At 50.7% G+C, this 19,615-nt stretch overlaps 1 protein-coding gene across 1 annotated transcript in view; it reads left to right on the top strand.

The window, feature by feature from the left end:
* The first annotated feature begins 245 nt into the window (after nucleotides 1-245).
* RAP1A (RAP1A, member of RAS oncogene family) overlaps nucleotides 246-19,615 on the top strand; it is a 29,532-nt gene continuing 10,162 nt past the window's right edge. The window contains exons 1-4 of the mRNA XM_066565279.1: nucleotides 246-359; nucleotides 14,014-14,083; nucleotides 17,175-17,258; nucleotides 19,251-19,319. Coding sequence (XP_066421376.1) covers nucleotides 17,202-17,258; nucleotides 19,251-19,319 — 126 coding nt within the window. The 5' untranslated portion in view covers nucleotides 246-359; nucleotides 14,014-14,083; nucleotides 17,175-17,201. The remainder of the gene's footprint in view (nucleotides 360-14,013; nucleotides 14,084-17,174; nucleotides 17,259-19,250; nucleotides 19,320-19,615) is intronic.

Below are 19,615 nucleotides of genomic sequence, written 5' to 3'. Positions count from 1 at the left end.
GGGTCCCCCCGGAGCCTCCTTTTCTCCAGGCTAAGCCCCTTCCCAGTCGCTCCCGGAGCTCCAGCCCCTTCCCGGCTCCGCTCCCTGCCCCGGACACGCTCCAGCCCCGCACCAGGGGCCCGGCCCGGTCCCGCCGGGTGCCCACTCCCGCACGGCCCCACACCTGCCCGGGCCTCCCGGAACTTTTGCGGGGCCCGTTCGTCCCCGCCCGCCGCTGGCTCCTCCCCGGGCCGCGGAGGGCGGAGCGGAGCGGCGCCGCCGCCGCGCAGAGCAGCAGCAGCGGCCGCGGCAGCAGCGGAGCCCCAGCCCCGGCCCGCAGCGGCGGCGGAGCGGCGGCGGGAGGCGGCCCGGGGGCGGCGGTGAGCGGGGAAGGCGGCGGGGGCCGGGGCCGGGCCGGGGCAGCGGCGGGGGAAGCGGCGGCCGCGGGTGTTCCCGGCGGGGCCTGGCGAGGCCGCGGGCCGGGCGGAGCGGGGCAGGGGCCGGGGCCGGGCCGGAGTCCGGCGGGGCCGGGCGGTGGCAGCGGGGCCGCGCCGGGCGCTCCCTGCCCGCGGCCCGGCCGGAGCGCGGGGGAGGCGGCTTGGCCCGGCCCCGGCCCCGGCCCCGGCCCCGGCCCCGGCCCCGGCCCCGTCCTGCCCGGCCGGTCCCGTCCCAGCCCCGCCGGACATCCATCTTGTGCGGCACCGGGCGGGCCGCCGGCGATAAGCGGAACTGTCGCGGTGCTCCTGCGGGCAGGTGCGTGCGGGGCGGCCGCGCTCCCCGCTCCCCGCGCTGGGCAGGGGCGCGGGGCTCGTGCGGAGCTGAAGGGACAGCGAGGCTGGAGGCACGGCCGGGGGGCTGACACGGGGCACGGCAGCGCAGGCTGCAGGAGCCGCTCCGCTTCGCGGCCCGGATGGGCGGCAGGAGGTTTGGGCAGGTGGGACAAGCCAAGGGGGAGCCCCCCGTGAGCCACGCGGAGCAGCGGGCTGGTCCGTCCTCATCCTCCGCTCCATCCTCATCCTCCCTACCCATCCTCACCCTCCGGTCCATCCTCCCAGCCCATCATTCTCCTCCACTCCCAGGGACCGGTTGTCTCAGACCACCTCAGCTCTGAAAAGGGTTCTTGCACTTCCTTCGGTCACTTTAAAGAGAAGCTGCTCTCTGCATAGGGAAACTTTGGTGTTTAGGTACTTCTCGTTAGTTGGTGTCTTTGCTGGCGATATTTGAGGTCCAGAACGTGTGGCTTTGGTGCAGGGATTCCTCCTCAGTGGGAGGGTTGGGGTTTGGACACAGCGAGCCAGCTCCGACTGACACAGAGCTGGAATTGGGTCTTGCTTTGCGCACAGCTTGGAAAGAGCTGCAAACAGGAAGGGCAAACCATGAAAACTCTGGGTTTTTTCCTTTCAGTAGCTTGACAGCGGAGATAATATTTCTTAAAATAGTTGTTTGACTTGAAAACGCCTGTCTGCCTTCGGAGTATTGTATCGGCACTCTGTAATTTCTGTTGCTGCTGTAATTCTCTCTGAGTAGTTGTGTTGCTCCCCGCAAAGAGACACCAGATTATTTGAAGACTTGAGGAGCGCGTCTGTTCAGCTGACAGTGCCTGTCTGCTGTGAAATGTTTCACTGTTGTGATTTGTGTCATTGCTTTTTTCATGCTGAAATGGTGTGCCAGTAATTCTCCCTGGTGTAGCGGATCCTCGGGTTTTAATGCGGGAATTTGTGAGACTTTCAGGAAGTAATGGATGAGGCTTGGAGAAACAGAAAATGGTGCATTAGCAAAGCTCTGTGCCTTTAATGAGAAGTTATCCAAAGCCAGGCAAGTTAAAGGGAAGTACCAGATGGAGCACTCTTGCTCTTGTGGTCTCTGCAACTTTCTGAATTCACAGAAGCCATGTAATTCACAAGTATGAAATGCTGTCTGATTATTCTGACATCATTATCACGTTGCTATAGTGACTTCATTGCTCCAGGAATGCCATGTTCACATCCGGTTGCTATGGAAAAAATCAGTGTCATAAATAAAAATATTTTATGTTCAGTTCATCCCCATGGCAGGAAAAAAGGCATCGATTTATTGATGTGAGCGAAGACTGGCAACAGATTCCAACAGAAGTCCTTAGTGCCAAGTTACAAACTGGGAAACTGTCACTTGCCATTCTCAGCAGATTGTCCCTTGCCTCCCTGTGTTGTGGCAGGTAGCAGAAGTTGTGAAATGCTGCTTTTGGAATGGAGGGTGACAGAGCGTCTGTCGTTCTTCAAGGTGGAGCCGCCAGGAAGTGCTGTGCTCGCGCCGCTTCTAAAAATAAAAATCTGTTTTCATGCGCAGTGCTGGCACTGCCTGATCCTGGTGAGGAGCAGAGTTATCCCTCCAGAGCAGCTCCAGAGCAGCTCCTGCTCACAGCCTGGTCCTGGGGGTGATGCCCAGCTCCTGCTCCCAGCCTGTGCCTGAGGATGCCCAGCTCCTGCCCACAGCCTGTGCTGGAGATGCCCAGAAGCTGTGGGGCAGCCTGTGCTGGTGATTCCCAGCACTGCAGGGCTGGGGGATCCTCAGTGCCAGCCCGGGCCCAGCTGTGTCCCAGCCAGGCTGGCAGCCCAGGGCTCCCAGGAAGGATCCTGCCATCACGTGTCCTGGCCCTGGCGTGGCTGTTTTCAGGGTAAGTAGCTTTGCTGGAGGTTTGAGAGGATCTCCTGCCAAACGGGCTGAATTACTCGCACAGCCTAAGTCCAGTGACAGGTTAATGCTTTTGTTTGGAGGCTCGTGTTTACACAGAGCATTGGAGCAGTTTATATTTGAAGCCATAAGTTGCAAATATACAGATGTGGGTTATTAGTGATACATTTCTTGGCTGCTCAGCCAGTCTGAGGACTGTTCTTAAAAAAACTGAAAAGTAATTAAATGGCAGGAGGGTAACATGTGGATGTGCTTGAACATTAAAGTTTTAATTGTATATTGAATCATCGTCCTGGGCATAAACAACTCCAAGCATTTGTTTGTACTTTATATTGCAGTGCTTTCTCTTGTCCCCTGCACGTGCACGGCGCACTCAGTGGCACTTGGAGCTCGTGCTCGGTGTTTAGAGAGCAGATTGCTTCTGTGCAGCTCTGGAGACTCTAAAAAATCATCTTCAGGAGGAATCCTAATGCTCTGACAACAGGAACCGCTTATCTGCTTTCCTAGAGAAAACAAAGTGTATCTTTTGAACATACATAAGTTCAAACCTTTAGGCTTTATATTTGAAGTGTTTTTTATGTGTAGCTGTTTGAAGTTCAGAATTATCCTTCATCCAGTGTTACTTTCAGCCTTGCCAAAATCAGCTTAGCTGGCTCTGGCTGTGGATCCTGATCAAAACTTTTGGGTTTTAGGGTAATATGGGAGACTTACTATTTTATCACTTTCTTTTCATTTCTGATGAGCCACATTAGTGTTGAACATCAGTCACTTCTTATAACTTTGTGTACTGAAGTAGTTATTTATTTTCTTTTACTCTTTTATTTAATAGTTAATTGGAAATTAAACAGAATTTTAATGAAAGCGTCTTCTTAAAAGGGTGCTTCTAAATCCTGGGGTGAAGTTTTCCTGTAGGCATTTGTGTTTGCTCTTCAGGAAAGTTGCTGCTGCTGCTGGAAACATGACACCTAATGGCAGAGATAAGTAAAAGGATGTCCCAAAGTCTTCTTTGAAAGAAGAAAGAGCTGTTCATCTCGCTGAGCTCTCCTACTTGGTCCCGCCTGTCTCAGGTGTTAGAACTTGTGTGAGATGTGAACAGTCCCTCTCCATCCTCCCGTGGGCTCCCTGCAGGTCCTGGGAGGCAGCATCAGGCGCAGGAGGTTTCAGTGGAGGTGGTGGCATGGAGCTGACGTGGGTTACTCACCCCTGGGAGGGGAGGAAGGCAAGGCAGACACTGAACCCTCTGCTTCCCGTTGTGGAACCTTCATTGCTGAGCACTCAGAGCCCCTTGGAAGCAAGAGCCCAGTGGGAACCCAGCTGATGCAGTTCAGAGTCTCCAGCACCAACACTGGGGTGCAGACCATCTGTGCTGGGTGAGCGAGGCCCTGTTGGACTGTGGCAGCAGAGGAGAAAGGATGAAAGAGGTGTGGAGAATATACACATCAATTGTGCCAGCAGCACTGCTGGGGGAGGAGAGAGCAGGGGCCTGCAGCTGCTGCCAGCTCTGAGCAGGGCAGTGTCCTCCAGCCTGGTGCTGCAGCAGGCTGCTCTGGTGACTGCTGGGCTGGGACGGCTGTGCCCTGTGCCCTGTGCCTCATTCTGGTGCCAGAATTGTTCACATGGGTGGCATTGGGTCTCAGAGGTACCAGGCTGTTATTTGCAAGGACCAGCCTGTGTTCACGAGAGTTACCTGGAGCTGCCTGTCTTGCAGCAGCTTGAGGGTCTCTGCTGGTTGTTTTTCAGCTGGCTGTGTGCTGGTGCTGTTGACATCCTCTGTGAGCTGGTTTGACATGTCTGACTGAAACCCTTCAGAGCTAAATGGCTCATTATGAGAAGCTTCCTGTTATTTCCTGTGATAGCATAATTTTGTTAATTAGTGCCTGTTTTCTGAGCTCCTCTCTGAAGGAAAGGGGACCCAGTGACATCAGAGCATCAGCCAGGACACACCTGGGCCTGCTCAGCTCTTGGTACCAGGTTTTTACACTGGAGCACTCTGTGCTGCATCTCTGGTGCCATTCCACTCCCAGGTCTGCTGTGAAACAGGTTTTGATCTGCAGAGGGACGGGAACTGGTTCCTGAGAGATCACTCCTTCCCTTGCAAATACTGCAGTAATGAAGTTGTGTAGAGAAACCCATTTAACGATATTAAAATGAGGAGACTGTGGGAAGAAGGATGGTGCTCAAGGAGGAGGCACTGAGCGTTACATTCCTGATCAGAAATGCTGTGTTTAAACTTAAATTGCATTCATGTGCTGTGGGAAGATCCTTAGGGGTGTGTGTGGGAGAAAATGGGACACCAGAACCCATCCCTCACTGGATCTCCAGTCCTTTTGGGTCTGTAACTTCTGTATTTGAGGCTGTGCTCAAAGGCCTGTGCAGGCAGCACCCCTGGGTGACGGTGAGCTCAGAACTGCCTGGTTCTGTTTCTCCTGTGGCAGCAGGGCCCAGGGCAGGGCTGGGGCTCTTTCTCAGCGTGTCAGCTGCTGGAGCAGGTCGGGTGGCCACATAAAGACGGTGTTTGGATGTTTTGATGTGTGCTCTGCTCCCTGCTGCAAGTGCTCCAGCAGGTATTGGGAGTTGGGAAATACCTGCTATACCTGAACAGGCACTTCCTCACTGCAGCTGCCCTGGCTTCACCTGAACCCAGGGAAAGGCACCCATTGGATGGTTTTGGTTGGGAAGTCCAGATGCTGACAAAAGCAGACTTGGCATGCTTTGGAAACTGCTGGTTGCTTTCTTTTGGTGAACAGAGTCATCAGTCTGAGGGGGACTCTGACCCTGCATTGGGCTTTTATACCGGGGAAGAAACGGGAAACAGGAAAAACAACCAAAAAGGAATCTCCAGGGCTGCTCACAGCCTGTGGCTGCAGGTGGCTGGCTTGGCTCTTTCACCTCTTTGACTTTGCTTAACTTAAAATGTGGGGAGCCAGGCAATGGCAGTCCTGTTGAGCAGGTGGCCCGAGGCATTTTGGTTTGTTATTTATTGTGAACATTGATAAGATGGAAAATACTTAAATCCATCTGGGGCACTGAAGCAAGAGGTCTGGATGCGCCCACAGCAGTGGCTGTGTTGGGGCTGAAACAAATCTTCATTCGTTGCTCCAGTGAGGCAGAATGCACTCAGAAGTGTGCCCCATGTAACGAGCAGGGTGAGCATTGCTGTGATAGGAATTGCTGCTTTGTCAGAACCCTGCTTTTGGGGAATGTTCTGCACCTGGGAGCGTGTTTGTCAATGGGCTGCGTTGCATAAGTGCTGCTTGCTGAAGCATTGCAGGGAAGCGGACACTTGCATTTCCCTGGTCAATGGCTGCGCGTTCAAGGCTGGCTGGAATGTTTTGGGTGGTTTTTTTTTAGTGGAAATATTTGTTGGATTCAATGATGTTGTGTTCTGCAGTGTTCTAATGCTGCAAAAATGTGAACTTGTCCCGTTGGAGTTGGGGGCATTGCGTGTGAGCTGAGGGCAGCGCAGGCTGCTCCTCTGAGCATCCCCGCTGCAGCTCTGTGTCCCGGGCAGGAATCTCTGTGCCATCAGGCATTTCCCACGTTTTCAGCTGGAAATAGACTCTTCATCTGCAAAGCAGCGAGGACGTGGGAGGAGCACTTCAGCTGCATGTATTGGATGCAGTGCCTTTTATGTTGTATTTTTATGCAATATTCTTTTCTCTCATGCAAATAAACTTGAAGTTGTAGGGAGGGGCAGCTGAGAAGAGGAAAACTTTCATTACAGACAGCTGACATGCAGAATAATATCTTTTTATACGCCACTCACCACGTGATAGTTAAAAGTAACTCATAGTTCACTGGGTAAGGCTATTTCTGGTGCAATTCTCCTTTTTTTTGTGTAACAGTCTCATTCCTGCACATCTTGCTTTACCCTGAGATTTGATGTGTTTGTCAGTCCTGTGCTGAGTAACAGTTAGTGGGTATCAGGCCTGAAGAACAGAAAACTTGCTGGATTTATGAAGTAAATATGGGTGAAGATAAAATAAATTTAGCCAATTGTTGCTTTCTGCTTTAGATTATAACACTAATTGTAGCTGAAAATAACATTAAGATTAAAGATACCGACTGAAGTGGTTCCAGACAGCCTTTCTCATGAAATATTTATGCATTCAGGGCTTTTAGCTCATCAGATCACTTATGAAGTTGTGGAGGTTACAATATTATTATGGCTTTGCCTTGTTTTGTGAATACACTGCATTGGCGTATATATCACTAGAATGCAGTCGGAGCTTTTTCAGGAATCCCATTTGAAATGATCAAACAGATGTTGTAATGCCTCGGGGCACTTTCCTTGGCGGTGTGATTCTGAGAAAGTGGGTCTTGTCCTTTTTTCTGTGATTTCAGTACTTTGCAGCCTGTTACATGAGCTGTTTGCCCAAACCCTTGTCACAAACACAACATCGAGTCCAAATCCATTTGGCAGCAGAGCAAACTTGAGCTGGGTGCTGGGTGGCTTAGCAGGTGTCAGGAGGATGAAGCTGACCTGCAGAGCTGGGTGCTGGGGCTCCCCTTGTCCTTTTCATGCTGTATCTCCCCTTGTCCTTTTCATGCTGTAACTCCCCTTGTCCTTTTCATGCTGTACCTCCCCTTGTCCTTTTCTTGCTGTATCTCCCCTTGTCCTTTTCAGGCTGTACCTCCCCTTGTCCTTTTCTTACTATATCTCCCCTTGTCCTTTTCATGCTGTATCTCCCCTTGTCCTTTTCTTGCTGTACCTCCCCTTATCCTTTTCATGCTGTATCTCCCCTTGTCCTTTTCATGCTGTACCTCCCCTTGTCCTTTTCTTGCTGTAACTCCCCTTGTCCTTTTCATGCTGTATCTCCCCTTGTCCTTTTCAGGCTGTAACTCCCCTTGTCCTTTTCATGCTGTATCTCCCCTTGTCCTTTTCAGGCTGTATCTCCCCTTGTCCTTTTCTTGCTGTACCTCCCCTTGTCCTTTTCTTGCTGTACCTCCCCTTGTCCTTTTCATGCCAGGTTCACATCCCCTGCATCTCCATGGGTGGAAGTTGAAACAGATTTAGGAACTTTTGAAAATCATGGTGGTAGCACGGTGCTGAGGGCATGGGTTGGGCTGATGCTCTGTTTGCAGACTTACTCCAGAAAAGAGATGAGTGGAAGTTTTAACTCTGGTGGAAAGTGTCCTCACCGCGAGGAAGGCGCAGAACTCGTGGAGATGGCAATTTGCACTCAGATGAAGGGAGCTGCGTGCCCAGGTCCTGCCGAGTGCAGAACCTCCTGTCCCCAGGCTGTGTGTTTGACACATTCAAATACTCATGTGGGAGAGAGCATTTTTTTTTTTCCCTTTTGCCCTACACTTTGTCATTTCAAAGGCACATCCTAAAATGAGGCTCCTCTGGCTGCTGTTTGAGTGGTGTTGGTGCGGTGCAGGGAAGCACTGGCTGCTGCTCAGGGTGCCGTGTGTGAGTCAGAGGCAGCCCCTCTGCTGCCCCAGCCTGGCCTTGCTGCTGGTTAAAGGCAGCTCTATAATTGTCTGTTTTGGTTGTAATCAAGCTTGACCTATAAATACTGAAATGGCTCCTATAAAACTGATTCAACTATCAGAGCTGTTTCCTTTAATGTCACCTTTTTTTTCACCATAAAGGAAATTCCAGGATGAATTGTCAAAGGAGTTTTGCCCTTTTAAGCAGGTTCAGGAGGATTAAGAAACTTCAGAGAAGCCCTGGTGCAGAGGCCAGGCCTGGCAGTGGTTTGGTTAGAACCCCTCTGGTCTTGAAGCTCTTGCTGTGGCACTGAAGTGTTAATAACTGTTTGAATATTCCTTAAGTTAAAACCTTCACACAGAAGAAAGTTTCATTTTCGCTGTAGAAGAAAATTCAGTTTCCACCCCCACTCTGGCCCAGGGTTCCAGGAAGCAGCATTAAGGGGCTGAGCTAAATACTGGAGGATTAAGCAGCACATTAAATAACTTAATTTCTTTACGAAACGTAATGAAACTGTTACTTTCCCCTCTATTTGCAGTTAATTCTGTGCACTCACTGCCATTCAGGTTCCTATCGAGCCTTGAAATCTGCCCTGAAAAGCATTGAGGAGGTGCAGTCCCACTTGGCAGTGCCAGAACTTCCCTTGTGAGCTGTGTTTAAGTCCTCATTACACGGATACTCATTGCTGCAGGGGGTTTATTTAAACTGATAAACAAATGTAGTATTAATAAGTGGCCATATGGTCAGTGGGGCTTTTCATTCTGGAAATTGTTGTTAAAAGAGGCGTTTAATGAGCGGCGGGTGCGTGGGAATGGGGGGGGCTGGTTGCTCGTGGCAAGTGAAAATCTCTGGGCTGCACATGCAGAGCTGACCTTTAGAACGGGCTGCACGCTCACATCCAGCGTACAAACACAGATTATTGTAGCTGTGCCAGGCAGATTTAAAGAATCTCAGCATTTTTGGGGATTTGTGAGTTAGCCCTGAAGAGCTGGGGTGTGCCCCATGTTTAGAGGCTTGGTGTTAGTCCTAGGATTTATCACTGCTGGGTGGAAGTCGTAGAATCATGGCATGGTTTGGGTTGGAAGGACCTTAGAGCCCATCCAGTGCCTGGGCAGGGACCCCGTCCCCTCTCCAGTGCTCCAGCCTGGCCCTGGGCACTGCCAGGGCTCCAAGGCAGCCACAGCTGCTCCATGCCAGGGCCTCACTGCCCTTGGAGTAAAGATTTTCTTCCCAATAGCCGATCTTAACCTGCCCAATGTCAGCTTGAAATACATGGGAAGAGCAGTTTGAACCTCTCCAACTTCACTGAGAGGTTTCAAAGAACCCTTAGTGGCCTGGAAGCTTCTTGTCTCCATTACATTTTTTATGCTGGAGACCAAGTAAGCTCAGACTGGGCTTCATGGCCAGTGTCTCGTCACTACTACTGCAGAAATGAAATAATTAAAGTGCAAGCTGAACTTTCAGTGGCAATCTATCTACCTCATGTCACTTATTTACTCTTAATTATATAAACCAGGAAGAATAGTGGCGAATGTTGCCAAGCTACTATCAGCACAACAAATTATTCCTTCCAAGTAGAATGGAGTTGGTCTTTGCTACGACTGAGCCTCCTCAGGTCTGTCTGGAATTTAATCTGTTTTATAAAAGGTCAGGATATTTTTTCCACTAAAGGAAGTGGAGAGGAATGAAAAACTTTACAGGGTTTAAAAATCGGTGGCAAGTTGTGGATGTGATAGGCAGCAAAAGGAGGAAGTGCCCTGAGCGGCTGCTGTGTCTAATGGCAGATTTGCCCTTTAATGTTTATGTCTTTGGCTGATGAGGAAGGGGGAAAGAAAGTGGTTTTTTCATTTTTTCTTCCAAAAAAAACCGCTGTGGAGAACTCCTTTGCTGAACTGCTCCAATGGGGCTGCATGGAAAAGGAGAAATGGTGAATGTGGCCATGGTGCTGCTTGGGAGGAGCTGTGCCCTCCCAGTCCCTGCCCTCCCTGCCCTCCCTGCTCTCAAACCCTTCCAGATACTGGGAATTGAGCAGAGGGTGTTTGCCTGGGTGTGCTCAGGGCTGTGTCCTGCCTGCAGCTCTCGTTGGCATTAATGTGCAGAGTGCTGCAGTCTGGCTGGAGGGGAGCTGCCAGCTCCAGCCCCTGACGTAGGGCTTTGTTCTAATTTGGGGATGCAGAGTGTGTTGGGCTCCGAGTTGTGCTGCTGGCTTCCTTTCCCCTGCCTTTGTCTGGCTGGCACATGTCCCTAGCAACTTTGTGCAAGTGCAGAGCAATAGGACAAAAAATAAATTAGCCGTTTCAGCATGGCAGGCTTTAGCTGCCCAGAGCCCTTGTTCCTTGCCTGGAGAGCTTCTATAGCAGAGCAATTTCCAGTGAATAATTAGGCAGCCACCTCCATAGAAGTTAACATTATGTTATTTGAAATTGCAGGTTCAGCATGAAGCCGATTGCACAAAAGATTACAGGCTGAGGAGGATCAATCCCAGAGTGTTTGTGCACAAAATGACTATTTCCAATGGCAGAATTATTGCTGTTCTCCAAGGAGTTTGTCTCAGGCCGTGTTTGTGTGGGCTGCAGTTAATTTGCTGGAAGCTCCAGCACAGGGCTCTGCTGCTGGAGGACTTTACTCTCTGCCCAGGCCTTTATGGCCCTCCCAGGCTCCAGGAGGATGTGGAGTGCTGCAGAAGGGGATGACTGGGATGTGGCTCTGAGCTGCACACACCTGGGCCGGGAGTTTTGGGAATGGATGCAAGATTTGAGGGCTGCTCTCGCCTTTTCTGATGGAGCTCTTCAGATAACGCCTCTGGCCAGTGCCGTTCTCCCGTGCTCTCACGTACCTGTTTGCTTATTTGCCTTGTCACCAGCTTTGTTTTCTGTGTTTGCTTCTTGCTGTGTCTTTTTGGGGTTATTTGTTACCTGAAAAACGAAAGGAAAATACATTTGCACTTGGATTACTGATGATTTGGACAAGGGACAGCCTGTATGTTCCAGTATCAGGAATGCACCTCAATGGGGTCATGACTCATCCCACAGCAAGCTTGTGCATAGCTAATTACACATTAGTTACCTTGATTGGTATTTGATGTGATGCTGAAAGCAGGCAGTGGAAATGATAATGATTTTGGTGTTAAAATTACAAAACTGAGGCTGAGATTTTTGGCACAAATTATAAAATGTTGCCTCTTATGTAATGTTAATGCCTAAAACACACTTGCTTTGGTGTCAGAGACCGCAGTGATAATGAGCAAGAAAATAATGCAGCGTCTGGGAGCGGAAGTTTGTCAAACTGTGCTTTTGAAGTCACATTGAAGTCCTGCTTTCTGCTTAGTCTGGTCTTTTAGTCTTTTGTTTTTCTCTTCCCTCTCATTTTTCTGGTGTTGGCGGCCTCAGGAAAGGTGGAGGAAGTTTTCCCTGTGCCCTGAAGCCTGGGAATTTGACTGCCTTGGAGAAGGGGCTCGTTTTGTGAACAAGTGAGCCCATGGCAGTGATTTGTATTAATTAAACAGACTCCTTGCTAACTAGCAGGGTAATAATCTCTGGCAGTGTTTGCCTTGCTGCTGTTCAGGGCTGGTATCTGCTAAGGAGTGTGGGATTTCCAGCCAAGCCCCCTTTGGGGTGCACTCCCTGTTCCTGAGCTGTGGGATTTCCAGCCAAGCCCCCTTTATCCTTTGGGGTGCACTCCCTGTTCCCAGGCTGTGGGATTTCCAGCCAAGCCCCCTTTGGGGTGCACTCCCTGTTCCTGAGCTGTGGGATTTCCAGCCAAGCCCCCTTTGGGGTGCACTCCCTGTTCCTGAGCTGTGGGATTTCCAGCCAAGCCCCCTTTATCCTTTGGGGTGCACTCCCTGTTCCTGAGCTGTGGGATTTCCAGCCAAGCCCCCTTTATCCTTTGGGGTGCACTCCCTGTTCCCTGCACGGCTCTGGAGCCATTGTGTAATTGATGACAGCTTTGGTGAGCATTAGGGAAGTGTCTCCTGTGCTTCAGACTTCACTGAGTGATTTAACACCTCTGGACACGGTGTAGAACAAGCGAGGGAGCCGGTGCTGAGTGGAGCTGACCTTGGGCACAGCCAGGAACGGTGGCTGGGCTGGTTCAAGGGGGGATCCTTGGCCTGGTGTTTCCAGCCTTTGCTGCTGCATCATTCTCTCTCTCTGTTTGTTTGGACTCTTTTTTTTTAACTCTGGAGGGAATCTGTCAGTTCAAGTGTGGCTTTGATCGCTGTAAATCTTCCCCTTGCACAAGTGCTGGGTTTGGGTTTGTTTTGCCAACATGGCTCTGAGTAATGGAGGGGTTTTGGTAGACTGTTGAGCAATGTTTAATTGACACTTGTAAAAAAAGAAAATCCACCACTTTCCATGGCCTAGTTTATAGTAACTGAAGAAAACTGGCACGGAGAACGTTTCCAAGTTGAGAATGAAACAGGTTTGTTTATAGTAGCCACGATTTAGCATTGAACTGCCAGGATAAAAATAGCCAGGACACGTGGCTGCAGCAGCCCAGGAATCTGCCTCTCATCCGGAGGTGGGAAGGGCACGGCCACAGGGGTGGCACTGCCAGCCTCCAGGGAGGTGCTGCAGCCCAGCACATCCGTGCTTCTCTCCAGATGGGCACGGGGCTGACCCCACTCTTCCCCTGGATATGTTCAATGTTCTGCAGTCCTGCTGAGAGTCAGAGGCAGGGGGGTGTGAGTGATGAGCGAGCACGGAGTTGTTCCTTTTTTCCTCCTCACAGCCAGGTGAGTGGCCCTTGCTGCCTCTTCCTCTATCCCCGTGCACCTTCCTGGGGACGAGCAGGGAGCAGAGCCCCTCAGTGCTGGGCTGCAGGAGCTGCACCTCCAGATGCCATCTCACACTGTCTCTAGGAGCTGGTGCTGTGGTTTCTGTGCTGCTCCTTTCTGTGCCTCGCTTCTTTCCGTTTCTTTTCTCTCACCTCATTTAAACTCAGGCTGTGCTCTTTGGGTGCAGGGGCCGCTGAGCCATCAGTGCTGGAGCTGCCACTGGCAGCGCTGCAGAGAAAATCCCAGAATGGCTGGGGGTGGAAGGGAGCTCAGAGCCCTGCAGTGCCCCCCTGCCATGGCAGGGACTCTTCCACTGTGCCCAGGCTGCTCCTGGCCTTGGGCACTGCCAGGGACCCAGGGGCAGCCCCAGCTGCTCTGCCCACCCTGCCAGGGAAGGATTTCTTCCCCATATCCCATCCAACCCTGCCCTCTAGACTCACTTTCTCTTATACCTGGAAAAATATTTGACAAGGATTATGGGAGCTTCTGTTATCTCTTACAAGACAATTTTGATTTCTGTGACTCCAAGGTGATTCCAGAGCTGCTAAAAAGGGATATTTTCAGAAAACCAGGGTACTAGGTTTTCATTTCAACTTCCTATGGTTCCAGAGGAGCAATTGATTCTTTTTTTTAATCTCTTGAGAAGAAAGGATGAAGTGCTGAAGCTCTGAAAGCCAGGACTGTCCCTGTTGGAGCAGCAGGTGTAGCCAGTGCTGTGATCACTGCATATCAGCTCTGCTGCTGCTCAGGGCTACTGAGCAAAGACTGGGGGACTGGAAACGTTGGAGCTTCTCAAACTCTTGGACAAGGAGCCAGCGGGTTCCTGGGGCAGGGGATGGTGCTGCTGGGAGTCCAGGACTGCCCCACAATCACAGAATGCCTTGGGCTGGAAGGCACCTTAAAGCTCATCCTGCTCCTGCCACAAACCTGCTGGATCCCCTAAAATAATTGCGCTTTGTAGGTGTTGCAGAACTTGATGCAACCTCAAACACGGTTAGTTTGAGTTTGTCTGGTGTAAGTGAAGTCTTGGAGTGTTCTAGGGAGGAGAAGTCCCCAGGAGCTGGGTGCTTTGGCTTAAGCACTACAGAGATGCTTCACAAATGCTGACACTTGAAAAACTATTAACTCTTTTTGAAATTCTTCTTTTTTTCAGTTCCTTGTGGGGAGCCTGGAAGAACCTTCAGTAGAGCTGCTAACACTGATGAGAGATCTTTTATGCCAAGGTAAGAGTTTTTTAGTGTTCTCATCATATTTTAAATGAAATTTCTGTGAACATTGGAGTGAGTAATTGATCAGTGAAGTTCTTGCACTCGCTCTTTCAGTGCTGTGTTTGCTCATTTTGCTTCACGCTTCTCTCTCCCCACTGCCCAAATTGTGACCTTCTTGATGAGCTGCTGAAACTCTAGAAACAGAAGCAGCCCACTGCTTTTGCACCAGGTTTGTGTCCTGAGGGGCCTCAGCCCTCGTCCCCAGGGCCTCCCCCAGCTCTGCTCCTTCCGTGCTTGGGAAATACCCTCTGAGTTTGCTCCTTCCTGCCTGGGCCAGCCCTGGCTGCTGCAGCTCCAGCTGTGTCTGCATCGCCTCTCCTGGTCCTCCTCAGGGATGCTGTGCCTGCACTGCCTCTGGCTGCTGACACAAATACCCTGCAGCTTTTCACCTCTCTGTCTGCTCCAGGGCACAGCCCTTGGCTGTTCTGTGAGCAGCTGGGGCTGCTGCTCTGAGGGGTCAGAGTCCATTTCTGTCTCTGCCTGGGTACTGCTGGTGGCAGCAGCAGAGAAGCTCCCGTTGAAGAATGCAGAGCACAGCTGGATTCTGAGGGGTCAGGTGTCTGATGCTGGAGGAGCAGAGTTTTTTGGTGATGATAGATGCAGAACCCTGTGATTTGTTGCCCTGCAGGTGGTTTGGAGAGTGATGGAGGGGCAGAGGGGCTGCAGCCCAGGGCAGTGCTGGGGTGGCACTCGTGCTCTGTGCCCCTCTTGTCCTGCTGGGGCTCAGGGGCTGTGCCTGGCAGAGGGAGCAAGGAGACACACTCAGCTTTTGCTTTATTCCTGCACCACGGCATTCTGAACTGATGAGACCAGTTTCACAACATTTACAGTTAATTTTTTCTACGCTCTTTAGTGATCATACCCTTCTCCTGACTCTAAAGAACACTTAACAGCCATAGTTCAATTCCACTTGGAAATGGAGCTGTTCCTTCACAGCATGTGACTGCTACAGAGAGCTCTGGATGGAAATGAATGCTGCTGTGTCTGCCTGTATTTAGGTGGGCTTCAGCAGTTGCCAAATGAAAAGTTGGCTGGGATGCAGCATAGTAATTTCTTGAGCACTCTATTCATGTTGTATAAACAGATAACATTAACATACTTGTGAAAGAGCTACAAGATAATTAAGGCATGTGGGGTTTACAGTAATAAGGCTCGTGCCTTTCAGGATCTTGGTTTCCTGTTGCACCTGAAAAAAAAAAATCAGCAAATTCTGTAGAGAAGAAATGAGAAGTTAGTCTTGTACTGCTCCCAGCTTAAACTTTCCCACAAGTATTTTCTACTATAAATAAGAAGTGAAATAGTTCACAGCTAAATTTAACCCTTAGCATGATTGCTTTCTGGGTTTTCTTTAGTGGAACAGACTGTGGGAGATGAAGACAAACTGGATCAATAAGTTGCATTTATGCTTTATAAAAAATGCATCAGCTTTTAATTTTTAGGGATTATCAAGAGGAAACAAATTGTTAATTGGAATTCCCCTCTCCTTCCCATTCAAAATCACGATTTTAGAAAGAAAGGAAGTGAATGTCACTTCTCAGGGAAATGGTCGAGCAGAAGAGCTTACAGTTCCCAGAATTCAGCCAGAGCTGTTGTCAGTGTCCTGGAGTGCACAGCCATGCCTGCTCTGCCTTTGGGCAGTTTCTGGAAAACCCCTTTCAGTTTGAGTTGATTTCACAACTTGCAGTTAGGCAACTGCAGCTCACATGGGCTTCAAGAGTTGGAGAGAAACCTCCTCCAGGTGCCTGAAACGAGGGGCTGCATGGATTGCTTGAGCCCTGCTCCCTGCCCAGGGCTTGGAGGAGGGAAGGGCAGCTTCCCTCGGCTGTGTGAACGCAGAGCCTCAGCACAGGCAAGCCCTTTACTTCTGGTATTCTGCCTTAAAACCAGTTTGAAGTTGTGCTAAACTGATCACAGAAACCTGTGTCCCTCTCCGGCTGCCCGTGGGATGTTTGAGTTTTTGGTTTTTGTACCGGGTGACACTCAGCCCGTGGGACGGGCTGGGGGTGAGGGCTGAGCGCGATAGCTGGGGAGCTCCCCAGCTCCTGTTGGTCCCAGTTCAGCTCAGACTGGTGATGGGTGAGCGGCAGCGCATGGGGCTCCTCTGGACTCTGTTTTACATCTTCCCCTTGGGAGTCCAAGTGGCAGAAGAGACCCTGCCCCGATTCAGTGGTCGCATCAACTCCAGACCCAGGTTGGCAGGGAGGCGTGCACGTCGCAGAGCTGGAAACACAGAATACACCCCCTGTTCTTCACAGGCTCCGGGTGCATTTCTCTACCAAAGCCCTTGGAGGACGTTTTCCTTCCCCAAGGCTGTATCTGGGAGCCCATAGTCCCGTGGCAGGGTTGGTTTGCAGCCTGGTGTGTGTGTGCAGCCTTACTTGGGAAGGAAGCGCGGCCCTGCGGAAGGGGCTCGGCGCTGAGCTCATTGTTTGCTGCAGGGACAGCCCAGCCTGCCTGCTCTGTAAACACTCTGGCCACTGTTTATCACTGCCTTTGTCATTTGCCTTATTTGTCAGGGAATCTCGAGGAGCACGAGAAGTTTGCTGCTGCTGCAGAGTGACTTGAGGGAGTTGCAAGATTTCCATAAAAAGGCAGAGTCTGTGCTGGGCGAGCAGAGAGCTCTGCCTTGGCAGCCGTCTGCTGGGCCTGACCTTTTCCAGAGAGAAAACACTGACCTAAATCCCTCCCTGCTGGGGGTGGAGGGGAGAAGGAAACCTCTTGACTTGCTTCTTTCTGTTCTAATTTTCCTGTCCCGTGCTCTGGTTGGTGCCATGAAATGCTGAGGAAGCAGAGGACGGGCAGTGGCAGCTCGTGGTGCCCGGCACAGCCTCTGTGTTTGTCCCCTGGCCTTTCCATCCTCTTCCTCTCTGAGCACTGCAGGACCCAGCTGTGGCCATTTCCCCTGACCTGGGGCTCTCAGAGTGGCCTTCTCAAGCTGAGTGTTCAGGAAAATGAAACCCAAGCTGGCAGTAAGGGCAGTGAAGGCATTCTCACTCTCAGGAGCCCCCAGCTCTGTGCTCTAACTCTGCCTTTTCTCTGCCCTCAGGTCGCTGCTCTCTGAACAGCCCACACCATGCGTGAGTACAAGCTGGTGGTCCTTGGTTCAGGAGGTGTGGGCAAGTCTGCTCTGGTGAGTCTGGGGCCAGCCCTGAGCCCTACCCAGCCCTGCAGCTGCCTGGCTCCCTGCACACCGGGGCACTGCTGCTCTGGGCAGCTTGGGTCACTTCTGTGATGTGCCAGGACTCACTAGCCACTGTGCCAGTGCTGGGGAGCTGTGCCCTGGCTCAGGAGAGGTGATTAATTGCTGCTAATTAGTGTGTCATGTCTGCTTCCTGCACGGGTGCTGTGCTGTGCAGAGCTGAGTATCTGTGAGCGTTGCAGGCCCAAGGGCAGGGGCACAGCAGGGGAAATCTGGCTGGAATCAATCACAGGATCAATCCCAGAGCTGGGGTTCAGCCCTGCACACCTCCAGGGCTCTGGGTTTTCCATCCTGAGTCAGCAGCTGGCTCAGAGCAGCAGCCCTGAGGAGCATCCACAGCCCCTGCAGAGAGGGAGGAGCAGCACTTTGCTCTCCTGGAGTGCTTGTCCTGTTCCCAAGGAGAGCTTTCCACAGCAGAGCTGATAGTGAACGCTGTGAGAGAGACTCCTGTCACCCATTTATCACTCACCAGTCCAGCAGCTCTCTCCAGCAGAGAGGCAAAGAACTGGTCAAGTGAGAGTTATCTACAACAAGGAACTGCAGTGTTCCTTGTCACAGGCATGATAATGGCTGAGCAGCTTTCATGTCCTGCCTCATTGTTTATTCTGCTGCCACAGCCAGGTAACGATCCTGGTAAATCACCTGCAGAATCCCAGTGAACAGGAGGAGCCATTACTCAGTTGTACATCAAATTTGATGCACTCTTCCAGCAATCCCATCCTAATCACTACAAGGTGTTTACAAGGTGTAATTTTTTTACAAGCTCTGTTCCTCCACAGCAATGTCAGCAATCTGTATTACTTTTGCCACCAGCACTTCCCTGATTATCTTTATTTTCTTATGTAACACTGGAAGACTCACTAGGTGGAGTGGGGCACTTAGTAGTATGCTGTAAATAAAAATTACTCAGCATCTGACATGCTTGAATTTCCTTCTCTGTGATGTGAAGTCTGAGTCAGCACCATCCCTGACCTTTTGATCAGCTGAAATGCAAATACTCAAATAGTCTGGTAAACAAAAGTTAAATTCTTTTTGACAGGCTGGCTGCTAAGTCAGCATATTTGGTAATTCATATGCATGAATTTGGTAATTCATGATCCATTGTTTTTATAGCAGCACACAGTAATTGCCAGTTAGCAGCTAGGAGTGGATAATATTTAGCTTTCACACAGTCTGTGTACTTATTTACAAGCATTAGCGAGGAGAGGTTACAAGGTGGGATTTAAAATCATATGGGGGTCACTTTAAATTTCATTCTTCCAAGTGCACAAAGTGACCTGTGCAACAAAGAGCCTGGTGTTCATGTCCAGCCCCGGGTGCAGAGGACAAACTGGGGCTGTTCCACTGCAGCTCCTCCTTGGTTTAACTCTGCTGTGCCAGCCCAGTGCTGCTGCTGCCTCTGGTGACTCTGATGGAGTAGCAGAAAACCTTCACAGCTACAAGGCCACAGTTGTTCAGCAACTTTTGTTTCCTGTACAGCACTTTCATCCCATTTCTGAGGCTGAAACTCTCCTGGAGTGGCAGAGGGTGACGCAGCTCACAAGGGTGCCCAGTGGTGCAGAGCCTTGCAGAGAACTGGAAACTGAAGCTGGGCTGCACCACCCAAACAGAGGGAAACTTCTAAAGGCCTTGGATCTACACAGAACCCCAAAACACCCCCAGATTTGCAGTTTCTCTCTTGGCCTTTCTTTTCACCTGTAATAGATGAAGTCCACCAGAGATCAAGAGTGTCTCACGTCAGCCAGATTGTCACACTCAGGGCAATTTTATTTTCAAAATAGAAATGTTATGTCTTTTTCTCTGGTCCTCACTATTGAATTTAAAAGCAGATTCACTGTTGTTACTTTTTCCTGAAGTGCTCTTGGTGAATGTTTCTGGCTGTGTTCAGCTCACTTGGGATTTCTTTCTTCCCTTCCTCCCCAGACTGTACAGTTCGTTCAGGGAATTTTTGTTGAAAAATATGACCCAACAATAGAAGATTCATACAGAAAGGTAAAGCACCATCAGTTTTATTTCTTCCAAGTCCCACAGAGGGAATTCCTGGGGCTGCTTTGGGTGCAGGGTGGAGCTGCTGGGCAGAAGTCCTTGCAGGGTCCCTGGGCTGTTACATAACCCAGGCACAGAGCTGCTTTCTTCCCTGGATGGGTGTCAAGTGAGCCATTGTTCCACGGATTAGCAGAAGTGTCAGCACATTAAAGGCACCAAAACATACACTAAAAACTTGTGACATTTGTGGCTGAGATAATTCAATTAAATTGTGCTGTGAGTTCTGCTGTTAAATTTACTTG

Source organism: Molothrus aeneus, chromosome 24 (assembly GCF_037042795.1).
Source record: "Molothrus aeneus isolate 106 chromosome 24, BPBGC_Maene_1.0, whole genome shotgun sequence".
In the NCBI taxonomy this organism is placed as follows: Eukaryota; Metazoa; Chordata; class Aves; order Passeriformes; family Icteridae; genus Molothrus; species Molothrus aeneus.
Note: the sequence above shows the minus strand (reverse complement) of the source record. Positions and strands in the feature narration are given on the sequence as shown.